Consider the following 18464-nt stretch of genomic DNA (forward strand, 5'->3'; position numbering starts at 1 on the left):
TGTAACTATGTCACTTCCCTACCTTCTATAACTGACAGGATAACTCCTGTCAGGCATTAAACTGCCACTATGTAACTTCTATGCCAGACAGATTAACCCCTGTCTGACACTGGGTGACCTTGGGTCAGTCACAGCTTCTCGGCGCTCTCTCAGCCTCACCCACCTCACAGGGTGTTTTGTTGTGGGGATAATAATAACATACTTTGTAAACTGCTCTAAGTGGTATTAAGTTGTCCTGGAGGGCAGTATATAAATCAAATGTTGTTGTTGCTATTCATTTTGCCTTGGTACAATGCAGCCCCCTATTCTACCATCTAGACAGACTACAGGGGTTGGAATGGATGCCTTCCCACCCAAATCTGCCACGCATATTGTTTTGCTTAATGATATTTAATGATCAGTGCCTGCAATACCTTCACGAAAAAGTGGAGCAGTGAAGTAGGTCATCCATAGGAACTAGGGAGAAATCACACCATCAGTTTCTACCAATTCCCTTGGCAAAGATCTGCTCATTGAGCAATGTGTCCTTTATCGATGTGCTTTTGCGTGTGTCTTACGTAAGAGCTCTTATTTGCTGTACGGCGCATCTAAAGAAAGAGTGTCACGGTCAGGGCAATGTGGCCAGGGCATGGAAAGAATGCTTTTGTTACGGCATCACCTAGGATACTTATCACACACTTTCTCTTTTATTTTGTTGAGTATGTAAAACTTACATCACAACACAGCATGATAGAAGGACTACATTCAGAGAGAATCTTCCCAGGTAGGCACATTTTTTAGTTTATCTTTTTGAATTTATACCATGTGTTTGGTCCCCTAATACGATCCCCCAGGGGATTATTGCATATCATTTAAAAAGTTAATTCCTCCGCAAAACGTAGTCCACAAAAATAATACAATCGAAATAAAATGTGCATGTTATGGCAAGAAGATTATGAGCTTAATATTTTCAACCTAGTCCAAAACTTTTGTAACACAGGCTCAAGCAGATTAGAGGAGACGGGTCCCTGTCACTTTTTCAACGACACTGGCTTAGTGGGAAGGGAGTCTGCTGGCCTCATAGTGAGAGCCAAGCTACAAGTGACGCCTGACACAGGTTGGACACTTGTCAGCTTCCCTCAACTTTTGATGGGAAATGTAGGCATCCTGGTTTTACAGCTTGGCTCTCCATTACAGCTGCAAGACCAGGATGCCTACATTTCCCATCAAAACTTGAGGGAAGCTGACAAGTGTCCAACCTGTGTCAGGCATCACTTGTAGCTTGGCTCTCACTATGAGGCCACCAGACTCATAGCTTAGGGGCTGGTTTTTCCTCCTGTAAGCTTAGGAGAGAGGAGCCAGGTTCTTCATTGGCTGCCTCCCAGCCCCTTATGAAAGCAGTTCTGCTAGCTGCACATGCACTGTTTACAATTCTGGCCTTCCAGATAGGAAGTCCCTCCCCTAAGGGTGCAGAGTTCTTTCTGTTGGCAGCTGAACCTGTTTCCCAGCCAGCCAGAGTCTCCCTTGACCTCTTGTTGCCACCACTCAGCTGTGTAGCAGATAGCAAACTCTTAAAGTGCTAGGCCATTGTTGCCTCCTCCTGAGAAGGCCACAATATTTCTCCCTTTCGTGCAACTGTTTCCTGTTGGAATTATGGGAGTCAGCACCCCCCTCCCAACCGAGAGTTAAAGTACTTAAAAAACCAACATCACATAGTTAATCTGCCATAATCTACTCCAAAGGTTTTCTGTAACATTTTACGTGACCTCAGCAGAGAGCAGGTCTAACAGACCTCCCTCAGGAGACTGTTCTACAGCTGAGAGTGCCACCACCAAAAAGGCCCAGCTCCTGTTTCTACATGTTTTATCTCCGTTGGCACTGTCTCCCGGAGGAGAAACTCACCCAATAGAAAATGGAGAAAGGAATTTATATAGGAGAAGGTGATTTCTTCTATAGCTTGGGGTCAGACTCTAAAGATCAGTGACAGGGACTGTAGCCAAGCCTGCATGAGTCTATTTCACAGGTTCAGTTCTCAGACTGCAGCCACTATGCAGCTTTTCTGCACCTTTCCTGGGAGTGTTTATACTATGACTTTAAAAAAAAAATCAGTGTTGTGGTCTGCTGTTTCTCCGTGCACACTCTTTATTCCATTTTGGGGTGTTCTACCCTCTTCCCCCCTCTCCCATCCCCTGGCAGCCCTCTTCATTGTCATTGGCTACTCTCATCTAGCCAGCCATTCCCTCTTTCCTCCTTTCCATCTCCCCTCCATCCTCTCTTTCCTTTTTTTTCTTTCAAATGTTAAGTCCAGCGCAAGATCAATGAATTACTGGTTTGAAAGCCCGGAAGGGGGGAGTTCCCTTTTCATTCTCTTTGTAGAGAGGCAGTACAACTGAAATTGACCAACGTTTGTCAATTTCACCCCCGAGCTAAGTAGAGGAGGCTGGTCAATTTTACCCTGTTTCCATTCACAGTTATGGCGAATAGAAAGTTTTTAAAAAGCTGCCTTCTTCTCTACTTTTGTCTATTAATAATTTGTGTTCCATCTGTGCTAGTGGCTACACACATTCTCTAGCAGTTAATGTCATAAATTAGGTACGTGCTGCATGAATTAGTTCCTTCAGTTGACCCTGGTTGACCCCACTATCGCTCAGCTTCATTGGATGATCCTTAATTCTAGTCTTTCATGAGACGGAATAATTTCTCTCTGTTCATTCTCTCCACAGCATTCATAATTATGTTAACTTCTATCATAACCACATCCCCTTTTTTTTAAGAAAAGAAAAAGACCCAACTTATCTCTCTCTTTTTTTCCTCTGTATAATCATGGGAACATTTTAGCCGTTTGTTCCTGTTTTTTGCTCCAGCTTTAAAATATCATTTTTTTAAAAAATATTTTCAGTTTTTTAACAATGTAACAACAACATAAAAATATATATAACAATGTCAACAAATGCCCAAAACAGTGTATAGAAAACATTTAACAGGAACATATATACATTTGCATAACATAATTAGGAGAGATTCTTAATATATAGCGATGCCCTTTAGAGTATTTGGGATCGATTTTAGGTATTTGCTTTGCCTTTCCATAAAATCCAAAAAAGGCCACCATTTCTCGTAGAAGTTAGAATGGAAATTCTGGTTTTCAGCAATTGAGATATGGTCAGTGATTTTTTTTCCACAGTGAGAAATTCCCACAATTTATTAACCCATGGTTGAATTGTAAGTAGAATTTTCGACATCTAGGATTTTGATATGATGACTTTAGTAGCACTGAACGTAATTGCAATCATATAAAAAATCATTGCCCAATAGTGGGAGACTAAAGGGCAGTCCCACCAGCAACGTAGGAAAAAGCCTGTGTGTTTGCAACCACGTCAGCAATATGGATCATAAGAGGGATTTATATAGTGTAACTTGAGTGGGGTAAGGTACCATCTATACATGATTTTCCTAAAGGTTGTACTTACGTTAATAGCTTTGGTTGAGTAAAATATCATTTTGAGATGGGGCTACACGAGCTGTATATTTGTTGTTGCCTTCAAGCCCCTTCTGATTTATGGCAACCCTATGAATTAATGGCCTACAGAATGTTCTATCCTTGACAGCCTCACTCAGTTCTTATAAACTGAAGACTGTGACTTCCTTTAGTGAGTCAACTAGAGATGTATACAGTATTTCAAATGGGAAAGTACCATAATTTATATAATTGCATTAGGACAATAATTTTAAATGTTTCATTTCTGTTCATCTTAATTTAACTTGATTCTCGAAAGCTTATGCTACAATAAAATTGGTTAGTCTTAAAGGTGCTACTGGACTCTTTCTGATCTTAATTTCTGACAGTGAGTTTGTCTTTTTGTTTTAAAAGCACATGGAGCCTTTTCTACCGTAACATGAATAAATCAATGGTTAGAGCCAATTAGGTCCCCACATTGAACTTGTGGTTAAATTTTTTTAATCTAAGTGAGCAACGTATGTCACTTACTTGCACTGAATCATATCTACTCTTTTGTTGCCCGGTTACTCAGATTGGAGCTATATGCGATGATCAACTCAAGGCTGTAACAAAAAATGTGACCCTGACTCCTCCCTCATCCATATCATTGTATTGCCCCTGGCAACCAATGATGTAATCAGAGAAGAAGAGAGACTAAATGAGCCCACTGATGCGGGGAGGGCGGAATATAAATGTAATAAATTAAATTAAATTAATTAAATTAAATAATTTACAGAGAGGGTGTAAAACTTGACACAGGGCTGCTGTTTTCGTGGCAGTTCTGTGTCAAATATCACATTTAGATTTGCTCTCCCTATGAAGATATATATTTGGAACCTAACAAAGTTGTCATCTGTCTCTATCCTCTAAATTGACGATGTTGTAACGTCCTGCCCCCATAGGTTTCTTTCTTCAAAGCAGAGTTATTCTTTCTAGTGGGAAAGTCTCCATCTGTTCTGAGGTAGATAGAAATCCTTGGAAAGAAATAAAGCGGATCTATTCTGGTTCAGAATCAGGCAAATACGTTTTAAAGAGGTGTCTATGCCCCTGCTCTCTCTTAACATTTATTCTGGTGGTAAAAGAAGAAGAATTAAAATGTACTGTTTTCAAACATTAGTGAATGTTCCTGTACAAATTAAGTGGTCTTTTCTTTACGACTGAGGGATATGTTTATATACTTTTCTTTATCATAATCTAGTAGCTCAGACAGCCATATGGATATTTGTAAAGGCATTCAAATAGCCAGTGCTTGTACGCACTTATAATTCCTGTAGGGCGGTATATAAATCGAATGTTTATTATTGTTGTTGTTGTCATCCTTGTCATTGTCGTCGTCGTTATAGTTGTTGTTGTTAATAATAATAATTATTATTATAGTCTTGTCTTCCCAGAGTAAGCAAGCAGGGATGAAGCCTATCAGGGCACGTACTATGAATTTTAAAAAAGAACAGACTTTTGTCTAATCCTAAACAAGTTCCCATGGGACTATGCCAATATGGAGTGAGAAAAGAGGGCTTGATAAAGGAATAGTCGGGGGGATTTCACTGAATGGCTGGGTCACCCCAGTGAAGGTTTTGCCAAAGAAGAAAGTTTCAATAAGAGATTTGAAAAAAGGGAGCATCTTGTTTTAGTAGACATACTGAACATTGTAATGTACAGTACTACAGACATATGAAGGGTTAACTAATCTATGTAGATGACTGGGGAAGGCAATGGCAAACCACCCCGTAAAAAGTCTGCCAAGAAAACGTCGTGATGCGACGTCCCCCCATGGGTCAGTAATGACTCGGTGCTTGCACAGGGGACTACCTTTACCCTAACTAATCTATGTTAATCCATGGATGCAGGAATATAATAGTTCATGTGTACAAAAAGAATGGTAGACTGGGTGTCATTCAGAATTTTAAAAAATATTGTCTGCAGAGGCACCACCGGCGCCAGGGTTTCTGGTGCCCGTGGCCACCCCCCATGTGTGCGCATGCACGCCCCCCAACTGCGTGATGATGTCACCACGTGATGATGTCATCATGCAGCAAAGCCATGCCCATTGGCCAGCGGGTGTCTGGGGCGGTGCATGGAGGCTGCCCGCGCTTTGAACACCACCTCAGCTGCCTGCTGTGCCTGGCCCGCGGCTGCTGCACCTGGCTGGGGGTGTGTGGCGGTGGTGCAGGGCTGGCCGGCTGCAGCAACTGCAGGCGAGCCACGCCAGATCTGTGGCGCACGCCTCCACCCTGGCGCCCCCTCCGGCCCTGCAGCACCCTCCTCACCGCCTCAATGGTGGCGCCGGCCCTGTGCAGAGGTCAATTGCATTCCATCACTAACTTGTGTCTGGGAAGAGAATCCCATTAATCGCCTCCCAAACACTTGGTCACAAAGTGCTTTCATATTGCCATCTTTAAATAACCTCACATCATGAGCAAAATAAATAAATAAAGGGATCTTTCTTTAGAGCATGTATTGCAGTCATGAGTTTTTGTTTTTTCTCTCCTCAGTTTTCATTTTTTCCATTTTAAAAAATACCCTCTAAAATGAGTTAGTCACAACTGTATCATGAGTCTCTCGTCCAAGGAATAATTGCTGCCTGGACCGCTTGATGGGATTCATGCTCTACTTGTTAGGCACGCTGGTGATTTTTCTGAGCATGTCCCAAAGCAAAGAGGCTGAAATGAATCATCATGTTGTTTATATGGGATTATAAACTGGATGGAGGTAGTGAAATATTTACATAATACCATAATCACATGTGTTTTCACTATCTGAAGCCATGTTGTTCAGCAAGCCTTATTGCAAGGACGAGATACAATGGGTCTGATTTTCAGTGTCATTTGTGCATGCATATGCGTTCGTCCTGTCTTGTCTCTTAGCAGCCTGGATGAAATTAAGTGCGTGGGGAAAAGGAAGACATTCTGGTCCCTTTAGCATCCAATTTCCACAGCCTAGATTTCACAGAGTACTAAGAGGCCCAGACTTACTAGTTTTATTTCTGGCAAATTCATTGGTGTTACCTTCATTAGCATGAGTTGGGAAGAAGTAGGTAAAAAAGTAAAAGTAGTCCCCTCTGCAAGCACCGAGTCATTACTGACCCATGGGGGGCGTCGCATTACGATGTTTTCTTGGCAGACTTTTTTTTAATAGGGTGGTTTGCCTTTGCCTTCCCCAGTCATTGACACTTTACCCCCAGTTTCCAGTGGCGCAGAGTGGTAAGCTGCAGTACTGCAACCCAAGCTCTGCTCATGACCTGAGTTCCATCCTAGTGGAAGCCGGGTTCACGTAGCCGGCTCAAGGTTGACTCAGCCTTCCATCCTTCTGACGTCGGTAAAATGAGTACCCAGTTTCCTAGGGGTAAAGTGTAGATGACTGGGGAAGGCAGTGGCAAACGACCCCGTAACAGGGAGTCTGCCAAGAAAACGTTGTGATGCACCATCCCCCCATGGGTCAGTAATGACTCGGTGCTTGTACCTTTACCTGGGAAGAAGTACAATTCATTTTTACTTGTTTACTTCTAATATTCAGCAGAGGGAAGGAGTAATCTTCATTATGCCATAACTTGTGGATTACTTAATAACCGACAGATTATGACTAGTACAATTAGCTACCCCATCTTGGTTCTTATGTTCCCTCTAACACACAGCCTGGATTCAACTGAGCATTTCCATGGGTGCAAGGAATTCCATCGGCAGTGCAATTTTCTCACTTCCTCCCTCCCTCTGTATTCCAGAATGCCTCCCGGAATGCTACTGGGGGGGGGGAGTGGGATTTGGGGACTGTAGAAGGAGGGAGAGGTGAGGAAGTTGCCCTCTGCAGGCAGACGTCCTTCTACCCAAGGAAACACTTCGTTCAATCCAAGTTCATGGCTATGAAGTCTATGCTTGTGTGGAGGAGGCCACCATCCTCAGTATTGCTGGCAGAGCAGGAAATGTCTTGGGGGCTCACATCCTCTGTTCTCATATATGGGAGGAGGATGAATTGCCACTCCCTTTTATCAGCCCATCCTGCACAACCGCTGTAGTTGTCTTTCAAAAGATGACATTACTGCAGTAAGAGCTGATGTAGCCTCTCTACAGAAAGGTGGTGGATGCTGGAAGAAATGGTAAAGAGTTTCTTTGAAAAGTCCCACAGATCACAACTTGGTATTTGAAAATCTGGAATTATTTAATAATGGGAAAGAGTGCAGACCAAATAAAAAGGATAGAAAACACTAATTATGACTCTACCTTTCTCGAAACTTGGCAGCCCGTACTGGAATATATAGAGAAACAACATTCATCTACAGATAGTCAGATACATACTTCGTTCTATGAGTGGTTTGGATACTAAGAGAGTGTAATTCTCTTTTTTTTTGTTCATTTAATGTCTAGTCATTTATACAATTCTCCATATGATTATTTGGCATACCTTCTAGTGGTTGTTTAATCTGAAAGCTGACTGTTAATGTACAAATTGTTATTGTTTACGTGTTGTAGTTACATATGGCAACTGATTAAATAAAAATTTTTTTTAAAAAGATATTTGTAACTCTTGCGGAGGGTGGATTGATGGTAGGTGGCTGCTCTTTCCCCTCCTTTTGGTCCAGATGTTGCCTTGACCAAAGGCCACTCTTGAGCTGCAAGAATCTCCAGATGTTTTGCATAGTGGTGATAGGGGAGCAGCTGAATCCAAAGCCTTCAAATGGCAGACCATAGCAGAAATATACTTCAGCCCTGCTAGGAGGTTGGCCCTTCCTCTTGTTCATTTCCCCCACTAGTTGGCAGATGTCACCCAACTCCTCCAAGAGCTTGCCTTTAGCATGGCATTCAGTCTGTTGTATAACTCATGCTCTAAAGCCATCTTTTGTGGTTCAATCTTAAACCCTTGAAAGTATCAGATGAGGATGGAAATGTGGACAGGACTCTTGGCAGAGACTGCAGGAAAAACCCACGACTGCTTTCATTTTCCAGTTTGGTTTATATAGGAGCAAAATAGCCGTATTTTTGGTTAAATGAAACCATATTTTCCCAGAAGGACTGTTTTAAGGAAATAGGTAGTTCTGCTAGCATTGCCCTTTATGGTGTAACATGAAGATATTCAGGAGATTTCAAATAAGTTGAACAAAGTGTTGATTTTGAGGTTGACCTGCTTATTTGGTCATGGTGGCATCATTGTAGTGATCCAGTGCTGCTGGAAAAGGGTTAATTTAGCCCATCAGGGTCTAGGGAGTTATGCGAGGGTACACCAGGAAATCCATTTGTCCTTTATCAAAACAGAAGGTAAGTTCTTTCTATGCCCATCTGGCTAACACCAAAACAGATCCCTACTATTTTTCTAGGAATGAGGACAAGGAATCTCCACCTTGACGAAAGGGGACAGAATTGGCTTTCCTCTTGGCCAAAATTGCCAAACAGGAAATCAATATTTGCATATTTCATTTCATACTTAGGCTGTGTGCAGAATTTAAATTTCTTTCATTGCCATCCTAAGCAGAGTTACCACCTTTCTAAACCTATTGATCAATAGACTTAGAGGGGCTTAACTCTATTCAGGATGGCACTAAGATATCAAACCTAAGCAGGTCTATTTAGAATACTACTCAAGTCAATTAAGTAGGGTTTACTCCTAAGGAAGTCAGGGCCGGATCGAGGGGGGGCAGGGGGGTAGCCTGCCCCTGGTGCCACCAAAGAGGGGGCTCCGGGCGCTGCTGTCAGCCACCCGGGAGGCTGAGCGCGGGGTTGGAAGACCATCGCCAGCCCCACTGATGGGGCGGCTGGCTGGATTGCCACGCGTGCAGGACCTCCCAGCCCTGCACTCAGCCACCAGCGTGGCAAGCCAGCTGCCCCAGCGCACGCCATCGCTGCCGCCAGCTCCACGGCTCACCGTGCACTGGGGCGGCTGGCTTGCCGCGCGGGCGGCACAGGGCAGTGGGGCATGCTAACTGTGCGGAGGGCCTCCTAGCCCTGCGCTCAGGTGGCCACGCGGCAAGCCGGCCACCCCAGCACCTGGTGAGCCGCGGAGCTGGCGGCAGCGAGAGTGTGCGCTGGGGCAGCTGGCTTGCCGCGTGGGTGGGTGAGTGCAGGGCTGGGAGGTTCTGCGTGCGCAGCAAGCCAGCCAGCCGCCCCGGCGCACGCCCATGTCGCCGCCAGTTCCACGGTGAGCCGGGCGCTGGAGCGGCTGGCTTGCCATGCAGGGCTCCCGCCCCACGTGATGACTTCACAAAAGTGACATCATCACGCAGTGCCGGGAGTTTGTGCACACTCTGCGCGCGCGCAGGGCACCCAGGCATGGTTTGCCATCCAACACCATTTGGGGGAGAAGGCACTGCATGGTCCATCATCTTTATTTTAAGCAAGATATAAATGTGATCTCTATATTTTGGCCCTTTTCTTTTTATTTACAAGCTCAATTGACCATAGGTCTTAAGCTGAATTATATAGTTACATCAATTAAAATTTAGTCATCATAGAATCATTAAAACATCCAATCCCAAATGGAATAAAACATTCAAGCGAAAATATCCGAATAAAATATACATCGCATAAAGTAGGGAGTAAAAGTTAGATAAAATCTAATAAAGATAAAATTTATTCTGATACTAAAATGGTTAGACTTGTGAGTTAGTTATAACTAAGAGCCCATTTGCAAATTCAGTAAATATATCCACTTCCATTTATAGTTAATAATACGATCCATTCTTTTGATGTTTTAAAGAGATCACTGTTGTCAGAAATTTCATCACAGAGCGAGTTATTCCTGGGTTGGAGTCTGCTAATAGTAGGGATATCACCCAAGGTTCTACAGGCAGCTAATATTTAAGCAGAACCAGGGTTATCCAGAGTAGACATGGGCACAAACAGAAAAAAAAATGAACATAGTGTTCGTTATTCGTTGCCATCCACGAACAATGAACAACGAACACTGACGAACATAATCCTGTCATGAACGTGTTCGTTGTTTGTGGGGGCCAGCAGGCTCTCCTCCAGCCATCAAGATCCCTACTGCACCAGTTCCAGAAACCCTACCTGAGCAGGCAGCAGGAAATGTACCAATAATAAATAATAGCTTGGCCCCAGAGCCTGGCAACAGCCCTGGAACCTGAAGGGGTAGATCCCTACCGCACCACTCCCAGAAACTTCACCTGAGCAGGCAGCAGGAAAGGTACCAGTAATAAATAATAGCTTGGCCCAGAGCTTGGCAGCAGCCCTGGAACTGGAAGAGGTAGATCCCTATCCTACCACACACAAAGAAAATTCAAGCTCCAATGCACTCTCCCTGTCTCTCTCTCAAAATGCCAACAGCAACTGTCTCTCCCTCACTGTCTGCAAAGCCAGAGCTGGGAGCCCTCCTCCCCGCTTCTCTTTGCTTCCTTGTAACAAATTTGGAGCTCCATACTTGAAAGAAAGACCTGCTTATCAAGCTAAATTGGGCTTAGATTGGGGTTTCCAGGGCAACAGCAGGAGTTCAGACAGAGTTCAGACAATCCCTGCCTGAGTTGCCATGGGAATTGATTGCAGGTGCCAGACTGTCTGGCTTGACAAACAGCAATGAACAGCAACGAACAAGGCTTGCAACGACCACCTGTTTGTTTAGAATGGGGCCTCGCGAACAGCTGATTGGGCTGTTCGTGGCTTTTTTTAGTTCGTATTGCTATTTGTGCCCATCTCTAATCCAGAGAGCTCTGGAAACTGCCCACTGCTGACAACATAATAAGAGAAGACTCAGTGTTTCTATTGCACGAGATGCACAGGTACACAGGCGGTCTGTGTATGGTAACGTAGAAAACTCGCCCCATTAGTTCTGCCATCACAGAACCGAGAATGTGCTGCTATTGAGAGAGACTAGACTGTATTTCATGTGTCCCAAGGTAAGGTAATTACTGCTTCAGAGGCATTTGTATCTTTCTGTTTTTCTGACCACTCTCTCTTCCGTCCTGCAGCACTTTAGATATATTCCCTACTGTGGTATCCCTTGCAAATGCAAGCCTCCCTCCGAACAGACGATTTGATGGTATGGATATGTCTGAAGTCCTTTTGGGGCAGTCGAACAAAGGACACAAGGTATGGGATTAATTTTAAATACTCAGTTTCAAGGTCAGTCCCACTGGAGTTGGGTGACATCTTAAAGACTTGCTATTGTAATGGTCTCTGACCACAAATAAATTCATTCATTGGTTCATCTTAAAGACTAACAAAATGTATTTCTTCATGAGCTTTTGTGGGTCAGAGATATGGTTGCCAGGTCCCCTTACCATCCAGGTGGGAGGTGGGTAACCTGACACTCACCTTTTTAGAAGTCGTTGCAGGCGTGCAATGCGCACATGCTCCTGGGGCTGCGGGATTATGTCACTTCCGCAAGCCACGTGCTACAGGCCACATCATTGCACAGGCCGCATGCTGCCCTGGGAGCACTCCTGCACTCCAGAGCGGGCCGATTTCAGCCCGTTTCAGAGCATTTAACAGGGGGGCGCAGAGCTCCTGTGCTTTGGCTCTGTCGTTTTAAACTACACTTCCTAGCTAATATTTTGTCTCCCTATACTTGAGCGTCCGTGTGTAAGAGGTCTTGTGCAGAGAAATTCATGTTTATTAGCAGGGTCCATTACTGAGGGAAGCTGAAAGCAAGGGACCCCTCCTCTTCCTGTAATACCAAGTGAGTTACAAATAGCTTCATAAAGATATAAAAGGTCATCCTGAACGGATCAACTCTGCAATATTAAAGCAGCAAGCAACAAAACACTGAACTATTTTGAGTGGTTATTTTCATGGTAAAAGCCAAATCCCTCAAGCTGACTTCGAAGGAATGTAATAACTGCCATACCATGGCAAGCACGGAGGCTAGAATTCTTTTAGAAGAAGTGTTGAGCCCAGGGGTCATTTTGTAGAAAAAGCTGCAGGAATTCATTAGCATAACTCATTAGCATAACTCATTAGCATATGCCATGCCCCTTGACATCACCGGAAATGTGACATTAGCATAACGGATTTGCATCCCTGACATCACCTGTCCTGACTGTTTTGGACCCAATCCTGGCCATTCAGGGCTGAAATTGGGCCTAAAATGGCAAAAAGGGGCTGAAAATGGCTGAAAAGGGGCCCAAAATGGTCAGGATTAGGCCGCTGCTGAACAGGAGAGTGATTCACCACCTGTCAGAAACCCGATCTGGGCCGTTTCAGCCCCAATCCAGGACAAAAATGGCCCAAAATGGCCGAGAGTCAGGTGGGCTGGGCCATATGACATGTGACCTCTTTGGGGAACTCCCAGAACTGCGTTCGTGCATGTTCCCCCTCAAAATGAGCCCTGGTTGAGCCCCATCTGAAATCTGGGATTTCCAGGGAGGTGTGTGTCTGGAGAGGAGGCAAGAAGCAAACTGGCAATCATTTGAGATCTTGGGAAGCCATCTTCTAGCTGGCTTCGTGATTTTGACCAGGCCTACTTTTTGCTTGCGCTGGCTTGAAGAATCTGTCTCTTAATGGGAACAATAGTAAAGGTAGCAGAATCATTTATACCTGGAGACCAAACAGCATGTTAATGAGCAACCTTGTGTACTGAAAATTGCATCTTTTGCTGCCTTTCTCCAGACTACCAGAAGGACACAGCTTGGAACAGAGAAATGGAGGGTTGGAGGAGGGGTATTAACATTTTCCCTGAACCCACTGCATTTCGTCTGCAACTCAAGCCTCCGTACCTATGTTTCCATCACAGATATAGGTATGGGAACCTGAGTGTTCTAGGAGTGGTTGTGTGGAGGGAAGCTGTTCTGAAGAACACCAGCAAGGAACTGAAACCTAAGATAGCAGCCATTTTGAGATAAGCTGAAGAAAGAGCTGAATAGTAAAATGTGTTCCATTTTGCATAATTTCCCCCCCCCCCAAACTTTTCAGGAGCAAATATTACTGGGGGGAAGTGGCTGGGAGTAGTGAGAGAAGCACCTTCCATCTGCTCTTCTTTTGTTCACTGGAAATCACCCTGTTCTGATTCCATTTTACAAAGGAGAAGCAGCAACTGGTGCTTTATTACAAAAGGTGTCCAGGTAACTTGTAGGTTGAGCCTAAGGTTGTAATCTACGCTATACAGAATGAAGACTTTCTTATTTTGTCATTTTGGATACGACGTTTACGATACGGTATGTGAACTATTCAGGATAAATGTGATCATTGGACATTTTGGTGATAATAATTCTTGTAGAGTTTATCCAGGATTTGTCAGAACTCAAATCACCAGTTATGTATGATCCTATTTGTTCCAGGACAAGGGCTATGATAGCACAGAAGTTTTGTCTGTTCAGTTTGTTGGGAATAAACCAATACAAGAATTCTCAATAAGCAACATGTCAGACCTCAGCGTTCTGCCAGGCACTGCCAGGCAAGATCCAAAGGCATGTTTATACATGTCCCTGAATGCTTCCCCAAGTGTCTTTTTCAAACATCCATGGTGCATCCTACCCTCATTTGATCTTTGTAATACATCATGTTTAATTTCCTTGAGGTGTCAATACCTGTTTCTTTAAGACGAACTGCATATATATTTACTGAGGTTGTTGGGCTTGAAAGCAGGTGAGTTATCTGATCTTTCTCTTCATGCAAGTTGAGCAAAAACAGTACGCCATAATATGCTCTCACAGTGTTGTTCCTCTTTGGAAAGTTTTATGTCGGTCTGACACATCTATAAAACATCGTAAGGTGTCTTGAGATGATAAACAGCATTTGCTGACATTAATAGCGCAGTCCCGGGCAGCTACTCCACTCTAAGCCCACTGATCTCAAGAGGCTTGGGCTGATGTAACTCCGCATGAAATTGTAAATCACTGCCTGACAGTACTCTTGCCTGAACTTCAGTGTTTCTTAACTCACATTTTTTTCTCAGTTGGTAATTAATGTGGATGCTCTTGTTGGTCTGCCTTTTCCATTTCTGTTATAGAAAAGGGACTGTGAATCAGCTTGTTTATTTTAGTTTTAGCCAGGCTCGCAGAATATCATAGTAGGGTGTAACAACTGCCTGTGAGTTATGTAAAATGCATATTATCCTACTATATAAAAGGCTAACCGTGTTCCAGACAACTCACTTCCTACCCTGGTGCTCCTCCAGAGGGTGCTGCCGTAGAAGGAAGCCCAGAAGAGGCAGCCCGTCCCTCCGAGTGTGTGCTGCGGAGTGAAGTCTGGACCAGGATCACATGTGGAGAAGGATGCAATACCTGCCCCCTGCCTTCATTCAGCTGGGATCAGGTGCAGAACAGAGGGTAACGGCCACCCCCCTTCAACCTGCTGGAATCAAGCACGGAGCAGGCGGCAATGCCTGCTCTCCACCCAGCCGGGATCAGATGTGGAGCAGGCGGCAATGCCTGCCCCCCTCACCCAGCCAGATTCAGGCGCGGAGTATGTGGCAATGCCTGCACCATGCCTTCACTTGGCCAGGATCAGGCATGGAGCAGGAGGCAATGCCTGCCCCCCTTCACACAGCAGGGATCAGAAGCGGAGAAGGTGGCAATGCCCGCCCTCCACCGTCACACAGCTGGGATCAGCTGCGGAACAGGGGACAATGCCTGCCCCTTCACCTGGCCAGGATCAGGCGCAGAGCAGATGGCAATGCCTGCCCCCTGCCTTCACCCAGCTGGGATCAGAAGTGGAGCAGGTGGCAATTCCTGCTCCCCCTTCACCCAGCTGGGATCATGAGCAAAGCTGGTGGCAATGCCCACTCACCCCCGCCTTCACCCAGCTGGGATCAGAAGCGGAGCAGGTGCTGATGCCTTCCCTTCACCTTCATCCAGTTAGGATCAGGTGCAGAACTGGCAGCAATGCCCACCTCTCCATTCACCCGGTCTGGATCAGGAGCAGAGCAGGTGGCTATGCCCAACCCCTGCCTTCACCCAGCTGGGATCAGGAGCAGGTAATTAACAATAATAGAGCAACACGGTCAAAGCTGTAGCTAACCCAAAGTATAATCCCGTGTATAATTAGAGTCTTATTTCCATAAACATACAATCAACAATATATTTAATAGAGTGTTTCTATTTTATAACCAGGACTCCTGTCACATATTACAATACAGTTATAATTTCAATCTTTAGGCGTCATACATACTCCAACCAATCAATTAAAGTGTCTCGTGCTTCAAATCCTATTTTTTATACTTTTAAAGTGCAATTGCTTTTTAATATCACTTGACACAATTTGTCATATATGGAGTCAATTTCGCCTTTAATCCTCATTCAATATGTGTGCGGTCCACGGTTGATCCCAGACACTGTGTAGGTCACAGAAGACATGTAGACCTGGTTAGTATTCTTTAGGTGTACATGCAGTATTCTGTGACTATATTATTCTCTAACGGACGGTCCAGATTCCCATAGAGTCCGTTTCCAGAGATCTTTCTCAAAGAGCACAGTCGCTGGAGGAACATACAATAACTGGTTACACATGAAGTACATGTATTATTATACAATTCATAGTTAATCATACTATACATTTACAATTTTATTACTCACTCAGAATATCCAATATCCTCTTTCATGTTAGTTTTCAATACATATCTTCTTGCTAATTTCCTTTCGTCAATTTCCTTCATGTGTATACCATCAGTTTAATCGTCATCTTATCTACAGATCTGTCTCCACGCCCAAATTGCACCTTATCCCTTCTTAAAGTGATCCTGCATCTATCCCAAAAAACAAGTAAAATCATTCTCCATGTTTAAGCCCTTAGGTATAAGAGTGCCAAGTCTGTGTATCCAAAATGTTTCTTTTTGACGTAGCTCTTTTATCATAGGCACATGTCCTTGTCTCCGGAACCTGAATAAAATAGTAAAAACCATATCCATGCTTCTGTGTTTTTTCTCTTGATAATGTTGCACTAATGGGGCTTCCAACACATTGTTCCTAATTCTAGATTGATGTTCACTCAGTCTTGTCTTTACAGAACGTACAGTACTTCCTACATATAGTAATTCACATGGGCATTTTATCAGATAAACCACCCCCTCTGTATTACAATTCACAAAATCATTTATGGTATTAATACCCAGTTGTTTTACCTCTTCTCCATTCATAACCAGAGGACACTGTTTACACCTCCCACATTTATACATTCCTTGTGGTAAACCCGTATCCATTTGTTTTAGATGGTAGTTCAAATCTGAGTGTATAATCCAGTCTTTGATGTTTTGTGTTCTTCTAAAAGCTACAAGAGGAGGTGTTCCACAGCCTGGAATATCGTTAATTAGGGGCCAAAATTTCAGAATTGCCTTTTTGATTGCATAGGCTTTATCACTATAATCAAAAACCCCCACGACACATTCTCTATTTTCACGCTTTTTAGTTGTTAATAAATCCCCCCTTGGTGCTGCATCAGCACGTTGCCTTGCTCTGTGTAAAACCCAGTCGGGATATCCCCGATATTTAAGTTGTTCATAAAGGGTATCACTTTGAGTAGTATAGTCCGCGTCTCTAGTGGAGTTTCGTTTGAGTCGTAAAAATTGTCCATACGGTAAATTGACTAATAAGTGACCAGGATGGAAAGACTTGTAATGCAGTAAAGAGTTTTTATCCGTTTTTTTCTTAAAGGGTCTCACTGCCAAAGAACCATCCCCTCCTTTGTAAACTGTCACATCTAGGTAATTCACTGATTCTACACTAGCATTCCAAGTAAACTTAATGTTGGGGTGTACTTGATTCATCCATTCCCCTAATTTTTGAATGTCAACATTTTCATTGGTCACTAGGAGAAGGTCATCAATAAAGCGTACAAATATAATGATGTCCTTCCAAAAGGGATTTTGGGCAGGATTACAAAAATATTGATGTTCTAAATGACCCATAAAAAGATTGGCTATACAGGGTGCTGCAGAGCATCCCATTGCAACTCCACGGACTTGGACAAAAAAACTATTTTCTACTCTAAAGTAATTATTTTCTAATATTATTTCCAGAAGGGATATTAGAAAAAAGGTAGGTGGATGTTTGTTCTCCCGTTGATTCAAAGTTTCCATTACCACTAGGCGTGCCTCTTCTAAAGGAATGTTAGTATACAGTGAGGCAACGTCTAGTGTCAGAAATATGGCCCCTGCTGGTAATTTAAAGCCCTCATATTTTCTAATAAAATCTCCTGTATCCAGCAGGAAGGTAGGGAGTTTCCTTACAAAGTTCTGTAGAAAAAAATCAAGGTATCTAGATAACGGTTCCAGCACCGAATTACTGCCCGATACTATTGGGCGTCCAGGCGGTGGAAAACCTTCTTTATGAATTTTTGGTAGTATATACAGAACTGGTGTTCTAGGGGTTGTGTTAATTAACCCTTTATGTTCCAGTTCTGTAATATGTCCTAGTGCTAGAGCTTCGTCTACGGTCACTACGGCCCCCTTATCTGCTTCTTTTATTATAATCGAGTCATCTAACATTAAGTACTTCAAAGCCAATCTTTCTTCCCTGGGTAGGTTGTTAAACCTGGCACTTTTTCGGGCTTCTATGGTGTTGATCTCTTTTAATAGCATTTTCTCAAAAGTCTGAATATGTGGATTATTGATAGGTGGGTTGAAGGAGGAACGTGTAGAAATCCCTGTTTCTACCCGTGTGGACACCGTGCCACCGAAGAATGCTTTTAATTTAATTTGTCTTACCAATTTGAACACATCTATTCTAGTTTGAAAATCATTATACCGTGGAGTAGGGACATATCCGAGACCTTTATTTAGGGCTGTTATTATAATAAAAGAAGCAGATAAGGGGGGGTGCTATTGTGGTGATGGACAAAAAAGATTATATGATGGAATTAAATAGACAATTGTCCAACGAATTAGACTACCAACCTATCCCTACGGATCCTGTCAAGAAAATAAGTCTTTTGATTAAAGTGACCGTAGACGAAGCTCTAGCACTAGGACATATTACAGAACTGGAACATAAAGGGTTAATTAACACAACCCCTAGAACACCAGTTCTGTATATACTACCAAAAATTCATAAAGAAGGTTTTCCACCGCCTGGACGCCCAATAGTATCGGGCAGTAATTCGGTGCTGGAACCGTTATC

General features: G+C 43.5%; 1 protein-coding gene across 1 annotated transcript in view; it reads left to right on the plus strand.

Annotated features, from left to right (window-relative positions):
* Nucleotides 1-18464, plus strand: part of ARSG (arylsulfatase G) — a 148893-nt gene that overhangs the window by 111487 nt on the left and 18942 nt on the right. Inside the window, exon 10 of the mRNA XM_054975854.1 lies at nt 11385-11505. Coding sequence (XP_054831829.1) covers nt 11385-11505 — 121 coding nt within the window. The remainder of the gene's footprint in view (nt 1-11384; nt 11506-18464) is intronic.

Source organism: Eublepharis macularius, chromosome 4 (assembly GCF_028583425.1).
Source record: "Eublepharis macularius isolate TG4126 chromosome 4, MPM_Emac_v1.0, whole genome shotgun sequence".
Classification (NCBI taxonomy): domain Eukaryota; kingdom Metazoa; phylum Chordata; class Lepidosauria; order Squamata; family Eublepharidae; genus Eublepharis; species Eublepharis macularius.